Source organism: Loxodonta africana, chromosome 2 (assembly GCF_030014295.1).
Source record: "Loxodonta africana isolate mLoxAfr1 chromosome 2, mLoxAfr1.hap2, whole genome shotgun sequence".
Lineage (NCBI taxonomy): Eukaryota > Metazoa > Chordata > Mammalia > Proboscidea > Elephantidae > Loxodonta > Loxodonta africana.
Window position 1 is genome coordinate 169,137,501 of NC_087343.1, and position 15,129 is coordinate 169,152,629.

At 43.8% G+C, this 15,129-nt stretch overlaps 1 protein-coding gene across 4 annotated transcripts in view; it reads left to right on the forward strand.

Annotated features, from left to right (window-relative positions):
- Positions 1-14,800, forward strand: part of GRIA1 (glutamate ionotropic receptor AMPA type subunit 1) — a 381,310-nt gene extending 366,510 nt beyond the window's left edge. For all 4 annotated transcript variants that reach the window (XM_003404615.4, XM_003404616.4, XM_064278580.1 and 1 more), the window contains 2 exons: positions 4,354-4,488; positions 14,507-14,800. In XM_003404615.4, the coding sequence (XP_003404663.2) occupies positions 4,354-4,488; positions 14,507-14,707 (336 nt within the window). In that variant the 3' untranslated portion in view covers positions 14,708-14,800. The remainder of the gene's footprint in view (positions 1-4,353; positions 4,489-14,506) is intronic.
- Positions 14,801-15,129: the final 329 nt, after the last annotated feature.

Below are 15,129 nucleotides of genomic sequence, written 5' to 3' on the forward strand. Positions count from 1 at the left end.
AATTAACAGGAGTTCCTTTTTTGCATCCCCTAAAGGGGCTAGTCTCTAGAGGGAATTTATAAAAAGGCATGATCTCAGGCCCTCTACGAACTCCTTGGATGCCTCAAATCTCTTGATGTTGGGATGAGGGTCAAAGGTTAAATGTTAGTTGGCCCAACTCTCTGTCCAGCGTTTGAATCCGTTTGATGACCTCTAGCTTCTTCCTAAATACTTCCATGGCCAAGGAACTCAACAGTATCTATGGTAGTGTATTCTACCTCTGGACAGTTCCATTTCTTTGAAAGTCTTTCTTTTGCTGAATCAAATCTGTCTGTACATAGGTTCCCCACTTTGGTCCTAGCTAGTGAGTAAGCCTAGCCAACCACTCAGTCTTTACTCCCAGGAAATAGCCCACCACTTATGAAAATGGTTCTTAGGCCAAAAACTCAAGTTTGAAAAAGCGCAAGAGAAAGTCCACTGTAGCAGAAAATCTAATAGGTGGAAAAGGGGTTAGGCTTTTCTACGTGACACTGAAAGGCAAAGTCAGGCTGCAGAATCAGCAGATGGGAGGCTCGCAGGCAGTCCCTAAAAACCCAGTTGTACTCACATCAGCTAATGTGCTCTGCTAGATCCCATGGAATGCAGAGAGGAGCAGAAACTTCAACCTTTGCTTTGTAAAAGTTCGTACGCCTACCAGGAAGAGGGGAAGGAACAGAAGAGTTGGAGAAACATGTGATCCTAAAATCTGAGACTTGGTCCAGATTTGTCAGGCCTTGACTGATGGGCAGCACCAGTCTCAGTGAAAGGCACTGGACTTAGAGCCAATGGCCATGGCTTCCAGAGCTTCCTACTTCTGCCATGAAGAAAGCTTCAAGTCTCTCTGCCACAGCCCTGGCTCAAACCTCCTCAAGAAGGCTTCAGCCAGCTCCATATTCTTGGAAGGGATGTTAACTCACAAACAGAGTCTGGGACAGCCCCCCAATAACGTGGGAAGAGTAAAAAGAAACATTTTTAAAAAAAAACCTTCCTTCAACATGGGGGAGGCGGCAAATCAAGATAACAGATTAAGGGGAACAGATGAAGGGGGGGCCTCATCACCATGGCAACAAGCCCAACAATTCTGAAAGATGGGATTTTTCTTTTCACCTGTCACTCTTCCCTGTACTGTCATTCTCTTTCCCCCCTCTTGGCGGGAGACAAGTTGTGACATTTTCACTCCCACCAACAAGCTGCCTGGCTTTTTGGAAGTATGGCTGCTATGGGATTGGAGGAGAATGGGGTCTCCCAGAGGAGTGCTCAGGAGTCTCAAATTCCATTTCTCACTTTTCTTTAGTCAGAACTGGGAACCGTGTGGCTTGCCTGTGAACTGTGAACAAAGCTCTTTGTTCTCAAACACAGGAGGAAGCCCCCCTCTTGTATGCGTACTCGGTCAGAGGAGGGTTCAGAGCTCTGGTCCTCAAATAAAAGGGATTTCTGTCCCCACCCCCAGGATGCCCCAACATGAGTCAAAGAGAGTCAATAACAGCAACTGAACAGAAGACTGTGGTCTTGGGGATCCTTAGAATGAACTGAAAAACCTAAGGATGATGCTATCACAAAGCTGATGGCACACATAAGGAAAGTCACAAAGCCTTGCCTAAATGTAAACCCCTCTACTGTCTGGGCTAAGAAGATACCAACAGTACTCCTTCATCCCACACCTTATCAAATTATGCCAAATTTAAACAGCTGTGCTACATCTAAATTTGCTTTCTGATCAGAATGGTGATAGGGTCCAGGTACTACTTCACTCCATAGGTCTTTTCTGATCCTGCTACTACAGAATCATCTTGGCATAAAGATGAGTCATGGACAGTATTTGTTTAGCAAGAGGTGGCAGTCATCTTAGGCTCTTTGGCTGTGTGAGATGTGCATCCTCCCCCCACTATCTCCATGGACCAGAGACCTCCTTCTGAAGTGTGGATGCTCTCCACCTCCAGACATAATCATTCGGTCACTGGGCCCTCTTCATCCCGTAGTTATATAGCATATGGCCCCCACTCCCATATGAAGATCTTCCTTCCCCAGATACATCAGAAGGCCAAGGAGGCAGCTACACTTGAAAAGACTGTTGGAGATAGCAACAGAAAACAGATATCTGCCACTCCCTTATCCTTGAAGGCAGTCTACACCGAGAACTGGGAAAAAGCCATGAGGAAGGAAGCAGCCTTGGTGACCAAGGAGTCAAGGTGCATTTCAGCTATTGAAAGATTGATCACTTATGAAGTCAGCAGGACATGTTCCTTATATGCCAGCCTTCTTGTCTACCACTTTCCCTCAATTTTGTTTTGCATCCACTACCTCTAAGCACTACTGTCGATCACTCCTTGCTAAAGTGTAAGCTGATAATATGTTATAATGCCCCACCACACTACCCATACCCAAGTCCACATAGAACATAACTGTAAGTTCTGATAACCATAAGTCTTCCAAGGAATCTAAACAATTACTCTTCAGAGGCAGAATTTCACATCCCCTGAAAAGAAAACAGAGAGACATTTTGAGTGCTCTGCAAATTACACCAAGCGGGAATTCACTTGTTCGACCTACTCTTGAACCAAGCACCAAACTCATTTTTGCACATTTCCCTTATTAAGCCATTATACCAGAGCAGGAAAAATTCTGCCCCTTTGATAGTCATTTCTACTGCTTCCAAAGCCAGGCCATGCCTTGCCAAGTGTAACCCATATTCAAGAGCCATCTGCTTTAGCAATACAGAAAGCCACCAAGGGGCGTGCTTTAGATAAATCGTGTAGTTCTGCTGGCCAAGGCTGCTTCTGGGATGGGGGGGGAGGGCATGCTGCTGTTCGACAGCTGCAGAACCCATGCTCAACCCAGCTGAATCCTGTACAATGCACCTGTAGAACTAGGGCAGAGGCTACTGACTTGGTCAGTAGAAGCCCCGTTTTTCACATATCCAGATTCAAACAGGCAGATGTCAGAGGTGTCCCTAGGGCAACACAGCCCATCCCTTGTGGGGCTAGCCTACATCCCCACCTGAAAAAGAGCACATGAACAAGTATAAAAGCCATGTCCTGCCCAGTACCACCAACCAGCCAACTATGGTGTGCACCTGTGCCGGTAGAGGCATGCATTTCAATTCAATGGGACTCTTGTTTTACCTGAGAAAACAATGTAAACAAAGGTGTTAAAGCCACCATGACATGTGGGGATGATATGCTTCTAAAATTTAAAGGTATCCTCTCACTTGTGTCAAAAATCCGATTGAGCAGGTTGTCCCCTCTCTCTCAGCCCTTACCTCCCACCATGACCACCAGTTTTTGTTTTACTGTTCTCACCACTTGGGAAGGTGTTGTCCCTCAGCATTGTGAACCCACAAGAGATGACAGAACTCAGGGATAGTCTCACCAGACTTATGGCCTTTCTCAGGCTCCACAGGGTGAGCTCTGTCCACATTTCTTGGACATGAGTACTTGTTTCCCAGCCCTTAGGAATGAAGCCCCCTGCTCCATGTCCTTGACCATCCAAAGCCAGTGCAAGATCCTTTGTTGCAGGCAACAGAGATTTTTAAAATTAGCCACCTGGTCTACTTCCAGTATGTTTTAGCAAGCACTTCCAATAGAGAAATGACACCAATTAAGTATAATTATTAGAATTTAATAGAGCCATTTTTCTATCTCAGTGCCTTTTTTACTATTTCAAGCCCTTTTAGTGTTTTTTTTTTCTTTTTCCCCCATAAATTGGGACTCAGAGCAGTAAGTTAAAGGTATACATCAGCTGGTCTTCATTATACATATGATAAGTGTCCTTTCTGGGGATTTAAATGTCTTATTGTATTGAGAGCAATGCAGGTCTAGGGTAAAGTTCATTTTAAGTACCAGTTCTCAGAAAAATGCTCAGAGACATAAACAATGAGCTAAGACAGTGTGTTGCTGGGTAACAATGGGGGGCAGGAACTGTGGTAAAAAGGAAGGGACAAGGTTTTCTGAAAGAATGGGGTAGGTGTGAGGGTATAGGTGTTGGTAGAAGCTGCTCTGGATTTTGGGGGGCATCTCCCACTCTAGAAAAAGCTTTGGGGAGGGGAGGAATGTAATTATAAATTAAACATAATCAAGGATGCTGGGAAATTTGTTAGATACATTTTTTTTTTCTTGGGGACTGTTTTTACACTTGGGCAATGAATAAAAAGCCTTTCTAACTATTATGAGTCGGAATCGACTCGAGGGCACTGGGGTGTGGGTTTAACTATTATGAATGCTAAAGAGGGTTATGGGGTTGAGTGTATGAGTGTAAATATGTTGTTGCTTGGATGGGCTTTAGCCTCTTGGCTCACTTTACTCTTTCCCCTTCCCGTCCCCTTCCTCCTTTTCCTAGGACAAGACAAGCGCTCTGAGCCTCAGCAATGTGGCGGGAGTGTTCTACATCCTGATCGGAGGACTTGGACTAGCCATGCTGGTTGCCTTAATCGAGTTCTGCTACAAATCCCGTAGTGAATCCAAGAGGATGAAGGTGGCATCGTCTTCCCAGGCCTTTTTCCTAACCTGTTCTGTGATACAACTGAGTTTCATGGGGTCCCTTTGCTAGAGAAAGTAGGGAGTGACAGGAGATTTAGATCAGCCCAAGGCAAGAGGTAAAAAAAAGCTATTAGGAGGAAGGTGACAGGGAGGCAACCATGAGAAAGGAAGGAAAGTGGTATGTGTCAGAGATAAAGCCCAAGAAAACAACTACATCAGCCAGAGATGAGGTAGTAAGATAAAGGTTAGCGGTTTGTGTGGACAGTCAGCACAGCTTGGCCCAAGAGCAATCACTACAATAGTTGTTGCGTCAATAGAAGTATACCTCCCAAAACAAGGGAGGGGATATCTACCCTGTGCTCTGTGCTGATCTTACATGCCTGGTGAATTGGGTTCTATCTTAGCCACCACATTATAAGATGAACATTGACAAAGAGAAGTATATGCAGACAAGGGTGAACAGATTAGTTAGAGGATCCAAACCACATCAAATATAGCTGAAGGAACCTTGAGAAGAGAATTGGGGAGGATGTGAGATTTGTCTATAAAAATATGAAGACTTTTCAAGGGGGAAAGAAAACAAACTAGTTCTACGGGGCCCCAAAGAACTAATGACTGCAAACGATAGGGAACAGATGTAAGCGCAATAAACAAGATTACTTTTCTAATAGAACTACCCAAAGATGTGATAGACTATCCTAGCAGGTAGCAAGCTCCCCGCCACTGGGGGTATGCAAGCAGAAGCTGAATAACCCTGGGCAAGACTATAAATTGAAGCACCCAAAGGGAATTTGGATAAATAACCTTCAAAACAAACAAACAAACCCAGTTGCTGTCAAGTCAGCTCTGACTCATGGTGATCCCATGTGTGTCAGAGTAGAACTGTGCTCCATAGGGTTTTCAGTGAGTGAAAGTATACCAGAAGTATACTTTCAGAAGTATACCAGGCCTTTCTTCCAAGATAGCTTGGGTAGATTTGAGACACTAACCTTTTGGTTGCACCACCCGGGGATTCCTCCAACACCCCTCGTATTTCAATCATTTATTCTCATTAAGAAAATATTTATGGAAATATTAACCATGTGAACAACACCATAAGCAAGGTATCTTGGGAGAGGCAGAGAGATGAGATATGCAGTCTGTGACCTTTAGTACCTTTGAACATCAACAAAGAATGGGCCCAGAAAAATTACTTAATGAGGCAACCTATGGTCTAGACAGGAAAGCCTGTAGGAGTTTAGAGAAGAAAGAAACTGGAGAAGGCTTCCAGGAAGACACAGAATCTGAAAGAAAGGATGAGTGGGATTTAGGCCAAGAGAAGGGGGAGAAGTGCACAGTCACAGATGACATCTTGTGATAGTGTGGTGACCTAGGCTGTTACCTTGTTTTGACCAGATACAAGCCATTGGCAGGATTTGCTCCCCTAGAATGTGCCCTAAGAAGCCCACTTTTCAACATACTATCACTCCTCAGCTCAGCTAACCCACTGTTGGATCATGAATACCTCCAGGTCACCTTGGAAGAAGACCTCTCTGACTATTTGTTCCGCCTGTTTGAAAACACTGTATCCCATTCTGTACACAAGGGTAGGAGGGGATATTCTGTCCTAGCATTCAGAATTTCCACATCATGGCTCCAACATTCCTTCCCCTCCCAGGCAATGTGTTCTCCTCACACACTCCATGCTCCCAAGCCCACCCCATGCTTCCCTCCCACATGCCTTTATTTGGGCTGGTCCTCAGTGGAGAATACCCTGGTCCAATCTTATATCACAGAGGGTTCATTTAATAAAAATGCTACATCCCTACGAAATATTAACAAGGGCCAATCAAGGGATGGTAGTGTGATGGTATTTGGCCAGGGGAACTAGGACCACCTCAGTCCTACCTTTGACCAGCTTCCCCACCACCGCATCCTCTTGGAAAGTGTGATTGCATAAAGGGCAAAGCATAGCAAAGGTGTGGGCCTCATACCCTAAACCCAGTGCAGACCTTCAGAGAGCTTGACTAGACACAACAGAGATCCCTAGTACCTAAATAAAGGTTTCTTTGCCTATTCTGTCTTAGTTATCTAGTGCTGCTATAACAGAAATGCTATAACCTTTCAGTTAGCAGCCGATAGCTTTAACAAACAGAAATGTATTCTCTCACAGTCTAGTAGGCTAGAAGTCCGAATTGAGGGCACCAGCCCCAGGGGAAGGCTTTCTCTCTCTATTGGCTCTGAAGGAAGGCCCTTGTCATCAATCTTCCCCTGGTCCAGGAGTTTCTCAGTGCACGTATACTGGGTCCAAAGGACACACTCTGCTTCCAGCTCTGACTTCTTGGTGGTAGGAGTTCCCCATGTCTCTCTGCTCACTTCTGTCTTTTATATCTCAAAAGACTCAAGACACAACCTAATCTTATAGATTGAGTCCTGCCCCATTAACATAACTGCCTATAATCTTGCCTCATTAGCATCGTAGACGTAGGATTTACAACACATAGGAAAATCACCTCAGATGACAAAATAGAGGACAATAACAATACTGGGAATCATGGCCTAGCCAAGTTGACACATATTTGGGAGGGACACAATTAAATCCATGACACCATCCAAATCACAAGCCTAAAGAATCTCTTATCTTACTCTTCCAAAGAGAGTCAAGGTCACTCCAGAGTCAAAGAGAGCGGCAGGAGAAGAGCTGGTTGTACTCCAACCTTAAAATGGGCAATGACACAAAGCAGGGGTCCAGGCCTGGCCCAGGACTGGTCAGAGGTGCTCCTTCTCACTACTCCCCCAGGAGACAGTGCAGCGTAGTGGTCTAGAGCACAGGTGCCAGAGCCCAGCCCAGGCATCAGTCCTGCCTGCTTTACTTACTGTGTCATCTTGGACAAGTTTTAGTAACTTGATCCTCATTTTATTTTTCTGTAAAATGGGTACAGTGGTAGAATATAACCCATAGAATCGTTGTGAGGATTATATGAGAAAATGGTTATGAAGGGCCTGCCAGAAGACCAGGGCCATAGTAAACCCTCAATAAATAATAACAACGTCAATAATAATAGCTAACATTTTGTTCTTATCATCGTTATTATTATTATTTAGCAGCCACCTACATCCTCCTTAAGATTTTCATTTTATTGCCCCCACTTAAATGTGCTAGGTTTCTTGAGCTATTTAGATTGTGAGTTTCGTAAGGTAAGAAGCTATGTCTGATTTCTCTTTGGACTTCTCAGATACATTAGATAAGTACTAGTAAAATTAATGTAAAATTGTATACAGAAGAGAGACTCTCTTGGAGGATGAAACGAGCCATGGGAGAGAGCTGCTCTCGTGTTAAGAAAATCCCACCATCAAAATCACCCAGCCTGAGAAGTAAAAGCAACACATTCAAGGTGGCTTTGGGCCATCTGTTTGTGCCTATAAAATCTGATGAGACCAGGCCCCCAGCCCTTCCTGTAGGATTACCATGACTCCCACTGGTCATGACCAGTACCAGATGGTGGTACCAGGGTGGCTAAAGACTGGGATCCTATTAACACTGGGACAGTGTTGACCTCACCACTGAAGTCACAATGTTTAGGTTAAGACAAAAAGCCTTAGAAGAGGCTGCTGAATCATGACATCACCTCTTGGAGACATTCTCACCCTTCCCTTTACAATGAAGATGTTTAATTTCTCAGGCACCAATATCAGGGTTTCTTGGAATCATTAATTCAAGGTCTTCCATCACAGTCTCCATTAATTACATAATTCCACTGGTTGGCATGACTTCTGCCTAACTCACTGAGACTCCTAATAGAACTTTTAATCTTCCAACTGCAGAAAAGATACTTCTACTGTCTTTATTAATCAATCCTGCCCTTAATTTCCAAAGCTCCATCAACTCGCCTCTTATCCAAAGAAGATAAGTGGAACCCATCCCGCTTGCTTCTCAGACTTTCCATTTTTGCAGTTCTCTTTATTATTCTGTGTTTTGCCTTCTCCAAAGGCAAGTAGCTCCATAATTGCAGCCCCCAACATCACACAGAGGCCTACAGTGATGTGATGAAGGCCTCTGGTGAGAGCCTTTCCTCTTATTTCTTTCCTTGGTCACAGTATATGGCTAACTCTTAAGGCCCTGAACCCCTAACTTAGTTCAAGACCAGCCCCCCGTTCCCAACCCTGTCTACAGAGCCTTTTCTTGCTCTGCATAGATGAGAGAAGGAAGAGAGGACCAAGGAACAGGGGAAAGAGAGAGAAGGAAGGAAGAAGGCAAGGCCTTTTTTTAGTAACTTCCATGTTCAAACGGCTTTTATATACATTTTCATTAACCCTGTAATGTGTTGTTCTTGCAGTCCTACAGATGAAGAAATAAGAGTTCAGAGAAGCTAAGTATCTTGTCCAAGTTTGCACAAGCTACAAGCTAGAGGAACAGGAATTAGACCTTACACATGGCTTCCACAAAGCCGTTGGTATTAGCCAAAGTGCTTCTCCTAAATTTCTTTTGCCTGCCCCAACCACACAGTTGTTGTTAGGTGCCATCAAGTCAGTTCCAACTTCTAGGGACCCTGTATACAACAAATGAAACAGCATGGTCGTGTGCCATTCACACAGTTGCCATGTTTGAACCCATTGTTGCAGCTACTGTGTCAGTCCATCTTGTTGAGAGTCTTTCTCTTTTTTGCTGACCCTCTACTTTCCAAGCATGATGTCTTTTTCCAAGGACTGGTCCCTCCTGAGAACATGTCCAAAGTATATGAGACAAAGTCTTGCCATCCTCACTTCCAAGGAGCATTCTGGCTGTACTTCCCCCAAGACAGATTTGTTTGCTCTTCTAGAAGTCCATGGTATATTCAATATTCTTTGCCAATACCATAATTCAAATGAATCAATTATTCAGTCTTCCTTATTCCCACAATATACAAAAAAAAAAAAAAAAAATTGCCATTGAGTCGATTCTGACTCATAGCAACCCTGTAGGACAGAGTAGAACTGCCCCATAGGATTTCCTAGGTTGTAAATCTTTATGGAAGCAGACTGGTACATCTTTCTACCACAGAGCAGCTGGTGGATTTGAACCACCCAACATTTAAGTTAGCAGCTGAGTGCTTTAACCACACATAGCAACAGGTAATTTTTGGCAACCCGCTTTTTGATCACCAGGTCCTTTAGGCCTGGCCACAGTGCCTGGTAATAATAAGATGCAGCCCCTAGCCATGGCATACACCCCTTCCTTTGTTGCTTCTCTTTCCCCTTTGGCATGCCACATGAGCAGGACAGATATCAAGTGTCACAAGGACAGTGGGAAGGATCCTGCAGGCATTTCTTCCACAAAAACACACTGAACACCACTGGGTGCTAGCCATTGTTTGGCACTGGGGACACAGACACAGTTTTTATTCTTAGGAACCTGAGAGTTTGATGGGGAGGATCAAAATATGCAAATACGTACATGTACAATAAGTGTTATGAAGACAGATGGCTGGTGCTGCCAAGTATAGGGCACAGGGCTGGTCCTGAACAGGGAGGAGACGTGTGGGAAGTGAGAGTAGCTTCCCTGAGAAATTGATGTTTAATAGGCTTGAAGCATGAAGAGGAATAAATCAGGGGGTGAGAGTTGTTAGCAAAGGATCCACAAGTGTCACAGACACAAAGACTAAAACTCCTGCCTGGAAATGGGAAGAAGCCCAGGGAGTCCGGAATACAGAAAAGCTAAGGGAGGGGGGACCATGTGAGAATCAGCGGGTTACAGGGGGGACTCCAGGCAGCTCTTAACATTCGAGTATAATTCAAACTGGCAGGTAATCTCAAAAATATATAACCTAATACACATTCTAAATTGAATAAAGGCTCGGATCCCCTCTCCCTTCTTTCTGCCTGGGAAAACAGACTGGAACCTGAGTTCTTAGCTAATGTTTAGGAAACAAGGGTCTGTATTATTCACTACCTTGCTCCCAAAGGAAAATAATCTTCAGCCTCTCCCACCCCCAGGAGAGCCGCTGTCCTTTCATAATTATATGTGGCTGTGCTAACACGGGATGTATCGAAGCAACAGCAATTGAAGCCTCGCACATTTCCCTGGAATTAGTGAGCAGCTGAGAGGCTTGATAGCACAGGGGAGCATCCTCCACGGCAGGTGGTCACTATGGTTCTGAGCACATGTGCCATGATGAGGTCATCACTGAGGTTTGAGCTTTTATTAGGATGTTCGGTGATGCACAGAGGCTGGGCAGAGTTTTTTTCAGAACGGCAAGCATCTGAAAAGTCAGGATGTAATCACCATTAGAGAAATGAGCCTCCAAAGAGCCAATTTGGGGTTGGACTTTTCACTCATCCTTTTTTTCTGAGTATCCATTTCAAAAAAAAAAACAACAAAGACAAGGATGAACTATAAGAATGGCTGGTCTGTCAAGGGTGGACAATGGAAAATTCTGTTTCTCAAAAGCAAGAGGAGGAATGACATAAGCTTAAACATCAGCTTATCACGGGTCCTGCCACTTTGTCACTAGGTTACATATACCTGTACCCTTAAGCAGAGGCCTAACAAGGGTGTGGGGGGACAAGTAGGGTGCCACTTGAGGCAGTGCCCGCCAATTAGCAGTTTCTATTGGCCATCACAGTTTCCATGCCAGCTGTGAGATATCATTCAGCAATTTAACACTAATTATTGTAGGCGCTATTTTCCATAGTTAGGCCCCTGGCCTTAAGTCAATTTTAAGTCCTCAGTTTCTCTATAAAATGAATAGGATAAACTAGATTGGTGTTTTTCAAACTTGCTTGCACATTAGATTGAGGAAACTCTGGTGTTGTAATGGTTAAGAGCTACGGCTGTTAACCAAAAGGTCAGCAGTTCAAATCTACCAGGCACTCCTTGGAAACTTTATAGGACAGTTCTACTCCGTCCTACAGGGCTCGCTGTGAGTCAGAATCACCTCCACAGTAATAGGTTTGGTTTTGCATATTAGAGTCACCTGAGGAGGTTTTAAAACTCCAGCCATCCAGGCCACACCCCAGACCAATTAATCTGCAGCTCTGGGTAGGACTCAGGTGTCAGTGTTTTATTTTCAAAATGCTCCAGGTGATTCCAATATGCAGCCAAGTTTGCGAACTAGTGAACCACAGTAAACCTGTGAAAGCTAGAACACATGTGTAAGGCAGAAACCCTTCAGAGAAGAAAAACAAATATTTTCCACTAAAACAAGTGATAGAAAAGTGGTAAGTAAGACTGCACCCTGCCAAAGGTGGAAAATTTTCGAGACCTGTAAAAACAAGGTAGTCCCGCCAAGTTCCAGCTCTCACAGGTTTCATGTAGTTGATTTTTAGCATGGCTCTCTGTTCCAACCTTTTGGCTATTCATCTCTTCTGAGATTCCCTAACAGTATTAGGAAGGAAGCCACTAAGCAGGTAGCACCTACTGTCAATAGGGAGATGAAGTCATTGGCTCTGAGAAGCCCTCCAAAACCCAAACCAAACCCACTGCCATCGAGTCGATTCCGACTCATAGCAACCCTATGGGACAGAGTAGAACTGCCCCATAGAGTTGCCAAGGAGCGCCTGGCGGATTCAAACTGCCGACCGTTTGGTTAACAACTGTAGCACTTAACCACTACGCCACCAGGGTTTCCACGAGAAGCCCTCAGCATCCCTGAAAGCCAATTCTAATAATGTGGCCTTGGAGGTTTGTATTACAGTACATGCCCAGCTAAGTTATCTCAGACTTATACCATTAACTTGTGACTGTACCATCGATCTTCTCCTTTAAGAGAAATTCATGAAGTACCAGCAACTTCTATGATCTATTATGGGGATGTGTGAGACCTTTTAAGAAATGAAGCCCAAGGTGATTTATGTGGACTTTAAACTTTTTTTTTTCCTTAAGAGAATGTAGCAGAGAAAAAAATCATAGAGGATAGACATTTCAAGCTAATTTACAGAAGTTTCCATTACTTCCCACTAAAAAAAAAGTTGTTTTCAACATTTTTTAGGTGAGAATGAGTAATAATTCCTCATGTTTTCATTTTCATCATTTTCATGTGTTCTCGGTATAACGTCTCAGGGGTGTTTATTTGGCTTTTGACTTAACAGAACACAGTCCATGTGGCACTTCCTCTTGAGTGGATGACAACCAAGAAAGAATTTAGATAAATCAAGTCTGAGGGTTTCAAGAGGAGAAAGAACCAGCGCAGATGATACATCATATGAGGCAAATGTGTCTGAATCATGGATTTTAAAAGGAAATAAAATTTGTAACCATTGTCAGCATTGCCAGTTGTAAGAGGATTCTCCCAGCATAGTACAGCAGAAAGGACAAAAACTGGATTAAAACTGCCGTGGCATGTATCTGTCTGGCCACAGTGGGTTGACTGGCTTCTCTGATCACTAGAATCATGGCAGTATGGAAGGGGAAAAGCCATAGACTTTTTGAGAATTCTAAATGGTTGACTTTTCTTAGATCAAATTCAAGAATATTAAGTATTTAGCTGCATGCTGGGCACTCTGGGAAATATCTGAATGTGGATAAGACATAGCCCTTGCCCCCCTCCAGACAGTGAGCACTCCTAAAGACAAAACTTACATACTTGAAGCAGAATCATCACGGGAGAATGCATACTGATGCATCAGCAGTACTAAGTGAGAGGGGCCAGCACTTTCAGTAAGCTGGTATAGTCTAGGGAGCCTTCAGGAAGCAGGTGAGAACACAATAAGCCTTGAAGTGAAGGTAGGGTTGGTGTTAGAAGAAACCTCCCAACCCATAGACAATTCTTCTCCCTTCCCTTAGGTTGGTCTATATCAAGCCTCACCTCAAAAATTCTGTGACTGTCTCTTAATGGAAAGTAATGGGGGAGCAGGACCAGCTGAGAGTTTGTATTTCATGTGATGAAGTTTCTGTCTCCAAAGGAGCTTTGAACAGAACTTTTCCCCTTGTCTAATAGGATATGCTTCTAATTCCATTTTGTAGTCTTAAATATTCCACTTAACTCATCTGATCCTGGGGTGACTGTTGGAGTCCTTTTCAGCTCTAGAATTCCAACATTCTAGACATTACAAGCTTAGCAGCACTGGTCTGATCTGTTGATCTAGAAGGGCAGGTTATATATACTGATGGGAAGCAGTTGACACGTAGTGATCTTTGGGATGCATTCTCATTTTCTTTAGCTCATGCCCAGTTCCAATTACATTTTGCATGTTATTCAAACTAGTCCTGCATTCCCTTAACAAATGCTGTTAGAGGTAGGATAGCATTTTTCCTGAAGTAAATCAAATGAATTTTTACGTTTAGCCCAGTGATAATATATCCTCAATTTAAAAAAAAAAAAAATTCAAAGCATTCTCATGGAGTAGCACAATTCTTGCTCTTAAAACTCTGCAGGTGCATAGATCATCGTATTTTACAGAGGTGGCAATTAAGGAAGGTCTAGAGAGGTTTAAGGGGAGTCCCCAAGTGGTGCAAAAAGGTAAACATTTGGCTACTAACCAAAAGGTTGGTGGTTCAAATCTACCCAGAGGCACCTCGGAAGAAAGTGATCTATTTCTGAAAGGTCACAGCCCTTAAAAGCCCTCTGGAGCAAAATTCTACCCTAAAACACATGGGATCGCCATGAGTCGGAATCAACTTGACTCAGAGGCAACTGATTTGGTTTGTTTTTTTGGTTAGAAAGGTAAGGAGATAGTTAATGTCAGAACCAGAACTAGAACTCAAGTTTCCTGCATCCCATTCCCAGAAGTGTTTCTACTTGGTCATGTTGCTACATGTATCATCATCAACAATATCATGAAATTATTCCACCTTTAGAAATCGCTGAATGTTAAGAACTAGAAAAGATCTTCAAGATGACCCAGTCCAGCACACTCAGTAAAGGGAGAGAAGATCAGGCTTGTTCATAGCCGCAGAACAGTTTTGTGGGTTCATGGGAAATGAAGATTAGCTTTATAGTTTAGGAAAGGAGTTGGACAGAGAGGACAGTTGGGGTGACATTTTAGGTCCAGTTTTGACTCCTCCTTGCCAGTCATTGCCAAGGACCTGGGGAAGAACCCCCGGTCCTCCTGAAAAGGGTTTCTGTTTGATCCCACAGCAATCCATCAACGAAGCCATACGGACATCGACTCTTCCCCGGAACAGCGGGGCAGGAGCCAGCGGCAGCGGCAGTGGAGAAAATGGTCGGGTGGTCAGCCACGACTTCCCTAAGTCCATGCAATCGATCCCCTGCATGAGCCACAGTTCAGGGATGCCCTTGGGAGCCACAGGATTGTAACTGGAGCAGATGGAGACCCCTTGGGGAGTAGGCTCAGGCTCCCCCTGCCCGATCCCAAACCCTTCAGTGCCAAAAACAACAACAAAATGAAACGCAACCGCCACCAACCACCACGACCACTAGGAGGATGATCCCACAGATTTTCCTGAAGAATTAAAAAAACACTTTCCTGTCCCTTTTCCTTTTTTGATGTTCTTTCACCCTTTTCCATTTGCTAAGTGGGGATGATAACAATTTGTACTGCAATAAGAGGAGAATAACCCTGTCTAATGAAGTCTGTGTCTCTGAAAATGGAGTCACTGGAACACTAATGAGGAAACTGTACTGTGTCCTTTTAATTTGGCTGTTAATGTGTCTTAGTGTGTGCAATATTTTTTTCTTACTAATATCCATGATTTGCAGGTTCTGTTATGCCCATTCCT